The sequence below is a fragment of the Zonotrichia leucophrys genome, chromosome 2 (assembly GCF_028769735.1).
Source record: "Zonotrichia leucophrys gambelii isolate GWCS_2022_RI chromosome 2, RI_Zleu_2.0, whole genome shotgun sequence".
Lineage (NCBI taxonomy): Eukaryota > Metazoa > Chordata > Aves > Passeriformes > Passerellidae > Zonotrichia > Zonotrichia leucophrys.
This window is the reverse complement of record NC_088171.1, coordinates 80,882,606-80,898,017: the sequence shown is the minus strand read 5'-3', so window position 1 is coordinate 80,898,017 and position 15,412 is coordinate 80,882,606. Positions and strand designations below refer to the sequence as shown.

The 15,412-nt window shown below is 36.5% G+C and overlaps 1 protein-coding gene across 4 annotated transcripts in view; it reads right to left on the bottom strand.

Annotated features, from left to right (window-relative positions):
- CTNND2 (catenin delta 2) overlaps window positions 1-15,412 on the bottom strand; it is a 641,466-nt gene that overhangs the window by 119,062 nt on the left and 506,992 nt on the right. For all 4 annotated transcript variants that reach the window (XM_064705500.1, XM_064705503.1, XM_064705501.1 and 1 more), the window contains one exon: window positions 6,875-7,058. In XM_064705500.1, coding sequence (XP_064561570.1) covers window positions 6,875-7,058 — 184 coding nt within the window. The remainder of the gene's footprint in view (window positions 1-6,874; window positions 7,059-15,412) is intronic.

Sequence of the window (15,412 nt, the reverse complement as noted above, 5' to 3'; positions counted from 1 at the left end):
TACTTTATTACAGTGTCTGCCAAGCTAACACTTGTTACTGCATAAACAGAAACTGTTTTGAAATGACAAAAAACCCAAACAACAAAGTTGAAGCCATTTCACAAAATAAACTATTTACTTTTTTCAAAGCATTCACATCCACAAGGCTTAAACCTCTGGCAGACGGAAATGGAAATTAACTCTATCTAACTATGCAAATAAGAATGGACATTTAATTTTCACATTAGGCACTACTTAACAGTAGGCATTCAACCTGAAAGGAATTAAAAATCATCAAAATCTGGAAACAAAGCCAGTCCTTCAAAATATACTTGAGATATTCAACACCCTCACATTTAAGGCTAGGGCACATCATAAACCATTCAGCCTTAGAAGCAACACTTTATAATTTTGTCACTGTTGCTGAGCCTAAGAATATCATAAGATGCAAAAGGCATATTCATCCTTTTCACATGTAGGTCTGTAATTCCAGAAACAGTAAATTACTTAAATACAGGAAGAACACACTCCTGCCATGGCAATAAGTAAATACTTCTAATTGTATGACATCCAGTCAAGCTGTGGACTTTTTCCCTGAAATAATCCACATACTTTCATGTTAAAGAGAATAAAATATGTCAGTTGAAGAAAAAGAACTAAATTTCAGCTAGGTCTTCAACTCTTAACATACAAATCCAGTATTTCTATTTGGTATCCACACATGAAGCCCCAGTGACCCATGAGTGAGTTTCCTTGTTTGCCCAGGAACCACTTACACAGTATTTTGAAGATGTATGTCGACAGATCACGTTTTGGCTAACTCTGTGTTAAATCAATACACTGGGAGTTTGTTCTGTGTTTGAGGCAGATTTTTGCAGAGCAGCCCAGCATCTCTTTTATCAGATAAAATGATGCAGGAAGGAGGTATGCTACCAAAGCTTCTATTTTTTTAAGTGCAGAAAAGTAAAAAGTGGCTGGAATTATGTATTATTTTTTAGACCAAAAAAGGATACAAAGACCATTCTGTAATATCAGCCTAAAATCAAAATTTCTGTTTAAGATTTTCATTAGCTTCAGCCCAGAATAAACTTCTAGAGCTATATAGAATTTGAAGCATCAATTTGATATGTTGAAATAATGCTTTTACCAGGAATGCTGAAGAAGCATTAAAAGCACTATACTTGAGAGTGCTATTTGAATGCCACTGCTATAATTAATACAGTATGACCTTGTATAAACCTTATAAATTAGTTCATGAATATGCAAATTAGGAATAACTACACTGTGAAGAAAAAGTGGGGTGCTTAAATATCTGACACAACTACACATTTAATTCTGTTGGTACTTTTCCCTTGAGTATCTTCTGAATAAAAATATTACAGCAGTAATCAGAGGACACTGATCTATTCCTACTAAAATCTCTCTCTCCCTCTGAGTCTTAACATTAAACTTTTATTTCAGCTACATTTCTGAACAATTGCAGCATTCAGGAAGGAACAATCTCTTTAATATCTTGCAGAAATTCACCTTCAAACTTTAGGCTTAACTGGGATGCAATTGTTGTGACCTCTCAATTGGTTTGTGACTCTTCTAAGCTGGAACCTAGATTCTTGAAAAGGTGAAATACACATTTTCCTGCAGACTGACTTTTTTATTTCCTGTGCTTTTTCCCATTTTGGCTTGTGGGAACTGCTTGTAATAACAGTGCCTCCCTTGAGGAGGCTGTCTGTGGAAATACACAATTCATTTGAGTTTTGTCCTAACTTTGCATTCTGACAGGTTTCTTTCTGACAGAAAACGTGGGCTTTCTGTGGACAAAATTACTTGGTCAGAGCCTGAGAAGAGATCCACGTTCTAGAAAAGCATGGAAACAACTGAGATGGGTTGGTAAGTCCAAAATATCTATATCCACCACAGCATGAAAAGAGATGGATAAAACATGGCTGCTCTGTTAACAGGTCCTACTGTAAGAAGGCAGCTGCATCTATACTCAACAGCAGATATTCAGAGCTTGCAGCAGTCAGTGAAGACAGAAAGGTATCATGGTTTCCATAATCATCCTTTCTATATCAGAATGTATACAACACAAACACACCCACACCCTTGCACATACATACATGTATCACTTTAGTCTCAAACACGTTTCACATACATGTGTGCACAAATATATTTCTCTAGGAACTGAACAGATGACAAATAATACAGTCTGAGACATTTATTTGATGCTGTTCCCATGTCTTATTTTGTCAGTATGCAGCATGTTCTACTGAAAACAGAGTACAGAAGTTCCTAAGGACAGGAGTCAGACTTTGGATGTTTAGAAGAGAACTGGAGAAGATATAAGACAGTGAGACAAATGCATTGGATGTAAATCTCTGTGAGATACATCACTCACCTGCAAACCAGTTGAAAACATTTGACATTCAGGTGTCACAGCTAACAAAAATTGTTTTAACAAGGCAATCTGTTGTTTCCAAAAGTTGATCTATCCAGAAAATACTACTGAGCCAGTTGTTCAAGTCATGTTTTAAAAGCACCTTTCCCCTGTGCTCTTCTACTTTGAGAGCTTGTTACATATTTATTCAGTTGAAAAATAATTGCAATTAACAAGGTATTTTGTTAAAGGTTTATAAGTAAGAAAGTATGAAGTATGAAGCTTGAAAAGATGTGGAGCTTTCTAAATAAATAACTTCTTGAATGATACTCCCATACAATTTCTAACAGACTAAAGAAAAATATTTTAACAAGTCTTTGATTTTCACAGTTGTCCCTGTACTTTCAGTGTATGATTACAGATTAAGTACAACATGGAAGAAAGAAAAATAATTTAACAATTCTGTGTCTAAACCCACATTAGAATTTTAAAATAGTAAAGTCTTAAAATTCTTTTAAGTCCTCAGATTGTATTCATTTAACTTAAATGAATTTTAAATTAATAGAAAAAAAAAAGTTCTAGATTGCACAAGGCAAAAATTTTTGAAAATTTTTTTGTCTGCAATTTTTTTCAAATAAATCTCTGGACAGGGATTTATAGTTTTGTGATAAGTAACCTTGATGTTTCAGGTTAAGATGACATTATTCAATGTCTCTCTTGCTGATTTTAAAATTTCAGATTGGGGATTGCAAACCCCTGCCCATTAACAACTGGGATTATAAATTCAGTTTTCACCTGACTATCCCTAACTTGTTTAAATGAATCAGAAATTATAAATCAAAGATACAGTATTTCCCTAACACAAGTAAAAGAGTCGCAGCTAAAATACAAAAGGAAAATAAGAAGTCTAACTTTACCAGAGCTTAATGAGTAAGGTACTAGTATCTCAGTGGGGAGGCAACTAAATTGGGTGATTACTCCAAAATGTAACACTGAGGTCTGGCAATTTATGAAAGCTGAATATTTAGATTAAATTTGTAAGTGATAGCCATAATGCTGTATTTAGATCTTTGAATTATCTAAACAATTTCAAAGTGTTCCAGTTATTAATTTGTTTCAAAATTAATTTGTACAATATTGTATTAAAATACTTTATTTTTTTAAATCAGAAAAGTATGCAAAGCGTAGTTTGTAAATAACATCTTTAAGGAAAAGAGAAAATAACAGGAGAAGGTCTGCTACTGCTGCTGCTTTTTATGTGATTTCAGCTGCATTAGTGGGTAACTGGAGTTACAGCCATAAGAATGTGGTTAAGAAAGATAATGAGTAAGCATGAGTACTAAAAATTGTAGGTAATAACCAAATTTTTAAATTGAAAAATTGTAAGAAATTCTCATCAAGAAACTGAGAAAATAAAGATCAGCAGAAGGAATAATAATTCATGTACTGCTGTGACAAAAACACAAAACAAAGATCTGACTATTCCTGTATAATGGTCATTGTACACTACTCACTAGCATTTATATGGGGTGGATTATTGTACATCACCTCTCAGTTATTACTTAAGTTTTCAGCAGTGAATACACCAGACAACCAAAGTCAGAGAAGACTGAGAAAACCCTCACACCCAAATTCTCCTGGCATATGTGTTAGCTTTAAATCTATGTAATACAACCTGAGGTCTCTAAAATTTGCCAACATTAAATATTCAGAATTTGTCAAGTATCCTGAACACCACTACTCTTCCTCTGATACTGAGCACTGTCACAGGTAATCCCAATGCAAGTGAACTTTAATTGCATCCCCTCAAAATGAGCTCTAGCAAAGACAGAAAATGAAAACAGCAAAGGACAACCAAACCAGAGTCTTAGAAGAAACTCTCTCATGGAAGATGACAATGGACTTTCCATTTAGCAGATAAGCACAGCACAATCTCAGCCAGCAACCACATTACATCTTTTTGATTAACCTCCCATGTCCACTGAGATCTTGAAATAGAAATACAGGTCTTGTAACTAGACCCAAGTGGAAAGTGTGAAAGCTGTTTAGTTTATTGAGGGTGGTGGGTATTCCACCTGAACAGAGCAAGACTCCAACCATCTTCACATAATTTTCTAATCTTTTCATTCTGATACCTGCTGCTTCCTACAGTCCCAGTATATTACACAAATTCAACAGAAGAAACCAGTTACCTTCTCAGGGGTGAGCTTGCACTTTTCTCTCTTGCACAATCTCAGATTTGACATTCTACACAGAGAGAGATATTTTCAACAGTGGGGAAAAGTAAGCAAGAGAAGTTACCACTGGTGTGAAGCAGAAGTAAGTTTCAACCCTCTCCAAATGTTCTTGCTCTGCCAAAGAGCATCCACACAGACTCAGTGGGATGGAACTATCTAAAGAAGATGGATGGAGGCCAAAAAAATATCTGAAGCCACTAGAGAGGATAGAAAGATGCATTTGGAAAATAGTGAGGGTTTGATATCAGAAAGATATTAAAAAGCTGTATTATGATTGAAAGGCCTGGGTTTAGAAGGAAGACCAAGCTGCTCAGGGCAGCAGTTTGAGCTGCTGCTACAGCTACCTGGGAAGGACTGAGGAGTTATAATATGCACAGTCTTTTGCAGGCAGATATGAGCTTATCTAGCACGAGCTGCCCAGAAGCCATTCTGCTGTGAGAGCAGCCCACCAAGCGCTGGCTGGGAAGCCTTGCTGCAAAGCCGTGTGTGTTCCAGAGGCAACGTACCCTTCTGCCGCGGCCCCAGTCCTCAGGCTCACCCGGGCTGCAGGCTACTGTAAGCTCACATCAGTTTGCAAATGGGCGTGCACACACACTCACAAGGAAAAAAACAGAAAGAAGAAAGATTTCAAGACCAGTGTGCAATGAATCCATCAACTAAGAGGCACGAAAAACTGAAGTTTGCAGGATCAGGGATGAGCATTGGTCGCTGAGAAGCAGTTGAGAAAAATTAACAGGAAGATGGAGCTTATGGTGAGGGGAGAGCAACACCAGACACGCTCACTCAGAGAGGGGACACTGGGAAGCCCCAAATTTGTACCAGAAGTTTCTTTCAGAGGCAGCTCTTTAACAGAGACACATTAAATACTGAAAATGTGAGACTTTTAATGTAGTAAAGATCTTCATGTTACACCTTCTGTCACCTCCTAGCAATTATGGCAACTTATTTTGGTAGTGATGTGAATTCAATGCAACACAATTACATCTTTTCAAAAAAAGTCAAAACAACTCAGGTACAAACACCTGGCTTCAGTCACATACCCCAAGATAGCTGGTATTCACATAATCACACCTGGGCTGCAGTCCAATACCGCAATACTGCATTTAATTCCATATTTGCAATATGGAAGTTATTATCTTTTCTCTTTCATTCTCTTCTGATTGCATATAAACTGGCAATAGTATTTATTGCTTTTTCCCTTAAACTTTTCAAATATAACTTAGGAAAGGAGGACATTTCATTTAATGAAAGAGCACAAAGACAAAAAGGTGCTTGCTACAGATACATAAAAAATATTGCTATTTTACTTTGCCTCCTATCATTTTTTAATTTAGGTCTTTAATGTATACCTGCTTTGGATGCAGCATACAACATAGATTGCCTTACTGACACTTACTAACTTACTATTCACTATGTTGTTTTCTGTGATGTATGTAAAAATACTAACTAATCTATTTTCATGTCTCTGGGACAGATTATTTTCTCCAATATATGTGGAGAAAAAAAATCTACACTTAAAAAAACCTGCCTATTTTCTTAAAACATTTCACAAGAATGATATGCATTGGAATTCAGAAATTGCTATGACTCTGTCCTTTAGTTAGTCAAAACTGAAACTCCTCTTGCTCATTCTACTTTCATTCTCCCATCTACAGTGACTTTTAGGAATGGACAGATCAAATTGCACATATTTATATAAATGCACCTTTGAATTGTATATAGAAGTTTGGCATTGAAACACAAACATAAATAGTTATCATATTTTTAGAAGATTTATTTAAGTATTTTGGTTGAAAAATGTCAAATTGATTGGTCTCTTATTGAAATTCTCATCTTCCCAGAGCATAAAAAAATCTACTTATATATTTACCACAACTCCAGCAATGGCATCTGGAACCTTTAAGACATGTTACTTTTTGTGAACATCTTAATTATTCTTTGTACTGATTAAATTTGATGTAATAGGTAGAACATATTGACTTTATTTTAGTAAATGGGGGAAATAAGACAAATCTACAAGAGAGAAAATATATGTAATATACAAGCTTGGATGAAAACAGCTAAGAAAAACAGAAAACCCCCAATAGTCCTTCTAAAGATTGTTTTTTAATGACCTGAAGCTTGTATTCTAAATAATTTCCAGCTTCGGGTTTACATCACTGAAAGTCATCATCTTTCTTGATGGACAAACCAATTATTTGTTCATAGATGTTTAAGAATAAGGAATAGCAATTCAAACAAAAGCAAGATGATTAAGGCAGAGCACAGGCTCTGAAGTACTCACCGTAGGCACCCAGTGGCATTGCGCAGCACCTGTGATGAATGGAGCTGTATTTTATGATCATCCTGGAGTGGAGAGTTTTCCCATCCAGAGTGAGGGATGATCACTGCATTGGTCAACACTGCAAGGGCATCCTGGATGATTGGCATTTTCAGTGCATCACAGGAGGAGAGATTCCAGAGAACTCCTACAAAAAAGTAAAATGACTAATAATTAAGACTTCTCCAAAACAAGTTTGAATGGTTTTTTTGTTTAAAAAAACCCAATCCAAACCAATATATTTAACAGCACTGGTGTGTTTAATTTAGCTGTTTCTGTCAAAAATAAAACAGACTACATTGTAGATGGGGCTAAATCACACCTGCAGACTTTTGAATATGAAACATGTAGACACAGGAGCACTGGAAATTTCTCAGAGCTCTGCCTAAAAACTGAGCAGCTGGTTATGATCTAGGCCTACACAGGCTGTGAAGCACACATGGAATGAAGGAGTATTACAAGGAATTTTTTAGGGCTTGGTCTTCAGATAACTTCCTTGTAAGTAAATTTAATAAAAACCAGTAGCAGAAAACAGGTTCTGATTCACTAAAACTTTCATTGTTGATAGAGAGAACAAAACTTCCACCCTGTGATCATCACTGTGATGGAAATAACTGTCTAGGCTTGCTGGTACTACAAGCAAAAAGACCTCCTCCACCACCTGATACAGCAGCACTTGAAGCAAGTAATATTATATTTTGTAAATATTTAGTTATACAAATTAGAGAATACTGCAATTTTTACATGGAAACAGCAAGCTCAGTGGTGCAACTAACAAGGAGATTTAGTGAAGTTTAAAAAAACCAAAATCCCTTCCCTAGCAACTTGCAATGTGCCAAAGAAGAAGAAGAGAAATCAAGAGTCAAAGTTTTCTAAGCACATCTACAAAGATCAAGGTCACTGCAACTGTGCCACACAGAAGGCAGGCAAGAAATTGTTAGGAGCAAAAGACCCTGCTTTCCACTCCCATACTTGTGTATTTGTGTATTTGCTGGAAAAGCACATGGGACTTCAGTGCTGTGCCAAGTGCCTGCTGCTGCTGGGCAGCTCTTACTGCTGGGGGAGGCTGGAGGACAATTTGCTGTTCTGAAGAACCAGTGGCCTTTATTTTAGCTCAGCACCCTCCCAGGAGTAGCTGGAAGAGGAAGCTGCCTCATCACGCCTCTCCCCTTGCCAACATGCATCGTATCTATCTTGAGGGGCAAAATTGAGTTTTGATTTTACATCCATCAAAGTTTTCAACCAAAAGAGAAGAATTACTACCATCATCATCATTGCACATAGGTTACAAATACACTGCAGAAAATCCAAGTGAGTGTTGTGGGAGATAATGCTGAAGGAAGGCCTTAGGAACACAGACTCAGATATTTATAAATACAAGCAGCAAGAACACTTCTTGCTCATCATTTTCCTCAGCATTCTGTGCTTTGACAGAGCAGTGTAATTAACAGGAATCAATTTACATTTTTGGATTTCCCTTTGAAATTAATTACCTCTATGGGGAGACTTTCAGTTATACCATTTCATGTGTAAATTATTTTATATGTAACTATCTGCAAAGGTAGTTACACAGTTTAATATAAAACTTTGATCAGTACACCAGTAAAAGAAACCGTATTAACATGATCTGCATGAGGCAGACCAACTTCAGCTACAGACAAAAAACCCCAGAAATAAGAAAAATGTTCATTTTAAAAATATTCATTTTTTCATTAAGAATTGCTACTTTAAAGGGAAAAGAGTATTTTTTGAATTCTGTTCTGAATGTCATTATAAAAAGGAATTCCACATTTAAAGGAATAAAGATCTTCATAAGGATATTTATATTTGCTTTTCTATGTGTTCTTGCTCTTGGAAAGCTTTAATAGCACATCTACTATTCTTGAAATACCTAGCATTGGCATTTTGCTGGGTTTTGTCAGTAAAAACAACAATACAGTTGCCTTTTTTTTATACATTTATCTAGACTGATGTAAATGATGTGCATGGTATAAAAGCAGAGAATCAGAATGCAAATCTTTCCCCCTTTAAAGTTCAATTTAGTTCTTATGCAAGAAAATAGTCTGTAACTTTGTAAAGAAGTCCAATTTTAAAAGTGAAGCAGAAGAGAGTATTTTGATGGCAACAAAACAATATTTTGGGTTTCAAGAAGCAGTCATGAACTGGAAAAGCAGAAAAGAATACAAAACAAGCAAACATAAGAGTCCCATCTAGAAAAATGCTTAAAAACATGTATGTCAAAACTATTTTCTATTCACTTCAGATTCTTGCTAATTTAAAGTAAACTCACATGAACATATGGTATTCAGCAATAGCTGAGCCTAGAAATATTCTTTCAACCCTCTTTTTCTCTGATTAACTGGAAAATTAAACCTTCAGAGTAAGAGGATGATGGGATCACCAGGCTAAAATGTCTATTACACCATCTCCTAAAATGATTTCAAGTCAAGGCAGAAGCGAGCAAAATTCAAGTCAAGGCAGAAGCATTGCCCAGTACGCCTGATGCCCTCTTCCAAGTTTTTACTGCTCACAGTTTTAAAGAGTGAGATAATCCTCTTCCCTCCAGAACAATGTGTTTTATCTAATTGTGAGACTGAATACTACCAACCATATTAATCAAAAATTTTCTCCTGACATGTTACAATTTATTCTCACAAGCAGGGCAGTCTGCTACATGCTGAGGTTGGCATTCTACACACCTCCTTGTAACCTTCTTAATTAAGAATTTGCAATTAAGAAAGGGCACTGGCAATTCATTTCTCACTCTTTTTGCTGAGGATAACCTGGAGCTAGATTTATGTGGGGTCTGAGAAGATGATCTACTGCTTTGACTTTGCAAGGGAGAATGACAATAAAATAAATCCTTTACCTGGTACACCTTCCATTCCAGAGCCACCTTTTCACCACATGATTCTGAACATTATTTTCCAAGTGTCTATTCATGAGATGCCTTTAGGGCTACTGTAACAAGCTTACAGAATATTCTGAAAGCCCTGCCTGACCTGGGTTTCTGAGCACAAGAAGCAACTCTGCAATAGCCTCAGAGTGCCTTGACTGACCCCTGGAGAATGGGCATTGCCATCAGCTGCTCACAGGAAGGTAAGGGACTGGACCCACCAGTGGTTGATGCCAAAAAGTGGGATCCACCCAACAACCCAACAGTCCAACCCAACTGTTTACCATCCACACACTGACTCTTGTGAGAGGTATGAAACAAAGAACTAATCAGTGCTGGACACCTCTTAATCACTTTCATTCATATCTTATCTTCTTGCTTTTAAAGCTGTGAGGCATTCAGATTAAGCATTTTGTGTTCCCATTTCAGATCACTTTTTGGTTACATTAGAATATTTGTAGAAAGACAAAAAGAGCTACACCAGACTGAGCAAGTCTTTTTGCAGGTTGAGGTTTTTCACCGCTACATATAAAAAATGGAAATACAGTGAAAAAGTATATTGCAATCACATTTTAAACTTAAAACTGAGGAGAAACTGGTATTGAAAATATTCAGTTCATTCCAGTTAGAAGATGAATTTTGGGTCTGAGTATTAGTCTAGCAGACATCAGATGAAGGATTCTTAGAGAAGACTACAGGAGTGCTTATTCTGGAGATCTTACTGCATCAAGTTGCATCTTCTGGAGCAGTTTATCAGAGGTCATGCAACTGCTATGGCCAATGGGTTGCTCAGTTTATTGGAGCAGTCAGAGTGAAAACCCCATAATCTCTGAATCAGGCTGGAGCTCAAACTCACGGTGATTAAACACTTCAATGCATTTTTATGCTGGTGTTTTAGCTAGAACTGGTATATGTATATCTATAGACAGATATAACTCAAGACCTGATAAGCCACATGCTATCCTTATTCCATTCAAAGTTAAGAACATAGAGATCACATACATCTATGCAAAAAACACCATCATAGCAAGAGAACATATGCAAAACCACGAAAGTCTAAACAACTATTTAGTGCATGATTTAATGCAACCTCAAATTATGACACATATAAAAAACAAACCTATCAGAACAACTTAAGACTACAAATATAAATGGAAACCAAGAAACTGGAAAAGTCATCTTTTCCAAAAAGCATTGCCCCTACCACTATGTTTTAAAAAATAAATTATATGGTAAAAAGATTGTAAGTAAACAAATACTGTTTGGAGAAACAAGACCGATTCTTCTCAATATGGGATGTTTAAGTCAACTTTCATCTTCTCTGTAAAAATCCAAAAGTATTCTAATACATCCAGGTTCTCCTTTTCCATGATAATTTAATAGTTTGGTCATGGAATGATGCAGAAATCGATTTGATATTACTGAGAGACTGCATCCCACAAATAGAGACCAAAGCATTGGCAGGCATTTTTGTTTATATGCTGAAGGCACAGAAATACTACTGGGAGTTTCCCTCACAAACATGACAATTAAGATTGAAATCTGAGTGCTAAATACCCTGCACAGAAGCCAAGCACAGGGGATCTTTTGCTGGAATCCTTAGGAAAAACAACTTCTACCCCAAACTCCCAAGTGCTAGAAAAGTCATTTGCTGGCTGCTGCTTGGAGGCCCAGCTGTAATTGCAAGGCTGCTCTGCAGAGCTGGATCTGCTCCCTGGCAGCAGGTGTGGGCTCCTGATAGATCACAGCAGTTCTGCTGCAGAGATGCTGAATATCAACCACAACATTTCTTAATACAAAGTGCAGTAAGACTTCACAACCAGCTCAACCATGAGAACCTGGCTCACTAACAGACTTTCTGTAGGAAAGAAAAAGTGGCTGATTTGAAAAGTTCTGGCACCTGAACAACACAGCTCAGAAGGAATCTCCTTAAAAGCACACTCTGAAAGTAAGTTAAAAATTGGCATAACAGATCAGGAACTTTCACCAGTTTGCTTGAAATCTTTATCTGGTTTGTGAACGAGTACCTATGCATACCTTGCTGTAATTTAGGAAAATTCCACACTGAAAAATACTGAGCTTCAGGAAAAGCCAGGAGCAGGCAGGAGCTAATGGAACGCTAAGCAAAGTCGCAGCAGTAATTTCTTTGCCTTTGCATCCACTCATCCACAAGGGAGAAGCTTCCACAGAGGAAAAGGATTATTGTGATGTGACTTTTTTTGTTTTATTAGAAAAGATACAACTGATCTTGACTACATAAAAATACAAGACTACATAGAGTATAAAAAAAAAAAAATAATTCCTCTGAAAAACTAGCCCTTTTTTTTCTCAATTGCTGCTCTTTTCATCTGAAAATTACATCTTGGATTTTATTAAAACAAAAAGGAGAGGCCAATTTTAGTATTAAAACCAAGTTCCACCCAAATGCTATTGCATTATTGTATTTCTCTAATGGGACTGAATTCTGACCTAAGGTTGCTCCTCTTTTTCTGCTGTACACTGAAAATTATCACATAACTGTGGAAGGGAAGAAGTATCAGCCAAGAATGTTAGAGAGTTATCAGCCTTCATGTTAAACAGCAGAGGAAATACTGGAGGAGCTGACCAAGGTTACTGTGGAAAGATCAGAGGTTCCTGCTTAACTTCCTTTCCTGGCTGATGAAATCCAAGGAGTGTTGTTAAACACTGAAGCCAAACCAAAACCAATTCATTCTAAGTGACAGAAACACAGAAAAATGCATCAACTGCTTTCAAAAAAACTTTTATCCTAACACATGACTAATGGCAATGCCACTCCAAATTAAGTTCTTTATTAGAAAACAAGGGAACCTAACAAGGATGGATATATATGAATGGCAAGGTGTTTCTCAGTGCTTACACCTGTATTAGCACCCAAAATCAAAACACATGTTTGATAACAGACCCTAATACAGAGAATAAAAATGTTATAACTAAAGCTGAACATTAAGTTACAGCTCTAAATACAAAAGTCCTTTCTAAAAAGATCCAGTTAGAAAGTTAGTCCTATCTATAAAATTGCATCTATGTGCAAAATGAAAGCCTTGGTGTATAGCTGCTAAAAAACAAGAAAGAAAAAAACATTTACTAACCAAATTGTTCCTAAGAAAAAGAGAACACTGTAAATAACATTAAATGTAAATAACATTTGGTAGGGAAGAAGGGAAGTTGGCCTTTGAACTTAAAAACAACAAATAAAATTTTAAAAATAAATAAAAATAATAAAATTACTGGGCATAGTGAAAACAATAATTTGACCACAGAATGAACATGTTTCACCATAACCTCAAACTTTCATTTTGTAAATGAAAAGTGAAATATTCCAATCTTTTTCTAAAGAAAAAAACATTTTCAAAATCAAATTTAAGTACTTGGTGTGGCAAATCTCAAACATTTCAAAATACAGAGTGGTTTCAAACTGCAATTTTAATAATCCATCATTCAGGCAGGCCCATCAAAACTGTATGTCCAGCTGACTTTTTCCAAAGAATTACTACTTGCTGAAAAAGTTCAATGCAGCTCTTATGTCAAGCCATATGCTGCAACAGATGTCCTCTATTTATCACTCCAGATTACCCTGTTTGATATTTCCTCTTAAACTTAAAATTTGACCGAAGTAAAAAAAAATAAAAAAAGAAAATTATTTATGTAATATATTAACAAGTAAATTATGAAATCAGTTTCACTGCTCCATGAACTGAAACATGGGCAAAACTTGAATGAATTTTCTATAGAAGATGCATCTCACTGTACAAGAGAAAAACAGTTATTCCCGCTTAGAGAGAAAAGGAGAGCAAAAAGGGAGCACCTTGGGTTTTGTGTTGCTACTGAGGGTGGTAAATGCAGGACAAATGAGTGTGAATGCCTAGGAATAGGGAGAAGGAAGCAGGCTGTGATGAGAACACAGATTAAAGCAGCCCAAGCAGAGCCCTAAGAGAGAGGAGAGGGACTGCCCTGGCAGGAGCATTGCACTGTTCCAGCAGAGACCTCAGCACCAGCGCCTTCTTCTGCTCTGCCACATTCACCGCCAGGGAAACAGGCACTGCCAGCCTGGGGAAGGTCTGCTATTGCTGTGGAACAGTACATTCCCTCCCACCTCTAAAAATCCTTTGGATTTAACACCTTACACGATAAATCAGTACCCCAGCCTGTTGCTAGGAAAGCAGGGTGTAAGATTTGAGAAAGTAGCTATTTTAACACATCTCCTGATTTAACTGGGAGCAGCAGGGGGTGAAGAAGTTAATCTGATGATTCAGAAAAAGTTGAGAATAAATCTTCATGAAGACAACAGATTCTATCAGTGGGTTTTCCCATTTTCAGAGCTAAAATAGTGACAGCATATTGAGAAAGGGGGCAAAGATTGTTTTATAATTAGACAGTAAAATTGTAATAGATATGGTGTTAAATGATCCAGTTGAACTGTCAACATTGTTTGCCCAAGTGTTATTTGAAAAGACAGCATAATTTCTGAAGAAAAATTACACAATTTATTAAATTACTTTTAGATTTCCTGGTACATATGAACTATAAATAGGATTTTTCTGGAATTTCTTGAAGATGTCACAGCCTATAGGCTGGAAATCAGTATCCCAACATCATATGAGTAGAAGCTGTAGAACCTTTTACCTTCCTGTTTTGCAAGGAAAATGAGTACAGAGATTTGGTGTTTTGGTGAGTGGTTCCACACTGGGTTCATATGAAAACTTCATAAAATTCCAATTAATTCCTGCTCTGAATTTGTTCGAAAACCACTTCCACATTTCCAGAAGTAATGGCAGTATTTTCTGTAGGTGATGTTAAAATCTAAATCTAAATTTAGATTTAAAATCTAAATCTAAATTTAAACTCTGTCACACTCTAGAATTATACTGTAAAGTAAAACACACAGCTGTGCCTGGCTGTAGCACATCCACTGACTATGAAAGGTCAGCCTATTAGTCTGGAGAAGTACAAATAGTACAAAATACAAAATTCAAGTATTTTATGAAAATAATGATGATGATGCAATATTGATTTTTGGAGACTGTCTGTAAAACCTTAAAGTAACTGATGCCTGGGGTGGATAAATAGAGTTGCATGCAGCCCACTCACCCTGCCACAGGGTTTGTACTGCCTTCGTGGAGTTGTTTGAAGTTGTGTTGGGGCACTTGGACCTTCAGTGAGATCAACCTGAGCAGCTGCTCCTGCAGACCACATGCTTTCATTTATTTTGCTTTTGCTTAGCTTTGATAATGGCCTGGATTAAGCCAAATTTTATCAAGGTAGCAGTAACAAGTGGTCTTTCTGAGTTAAAAAACCTTTGGTTTCCTTTTGTCCTCCCAAAAGATTTTAGATGTAACAGTATAAAGTGACAAACTAGCCTGTGCAAAGTTTTGGCTGTGAGATGAAACACATTGTTTTAAAGGCAAGCTGAGACTTGCAGGGAATTTGACAGAGTCTGGCTTTTTTTTTAAAATTCTCAGTGGTTCAAATAACTCAGGGTGGAGGTTGAAGTGAGGAGGTTTGCTTAAATGTGTCTCAAGCTAAAGGAGGGAGTCAAATTACCATGTAACCTCAGGGAACTGAAAAGGCTCTTATACTTGAAAGAA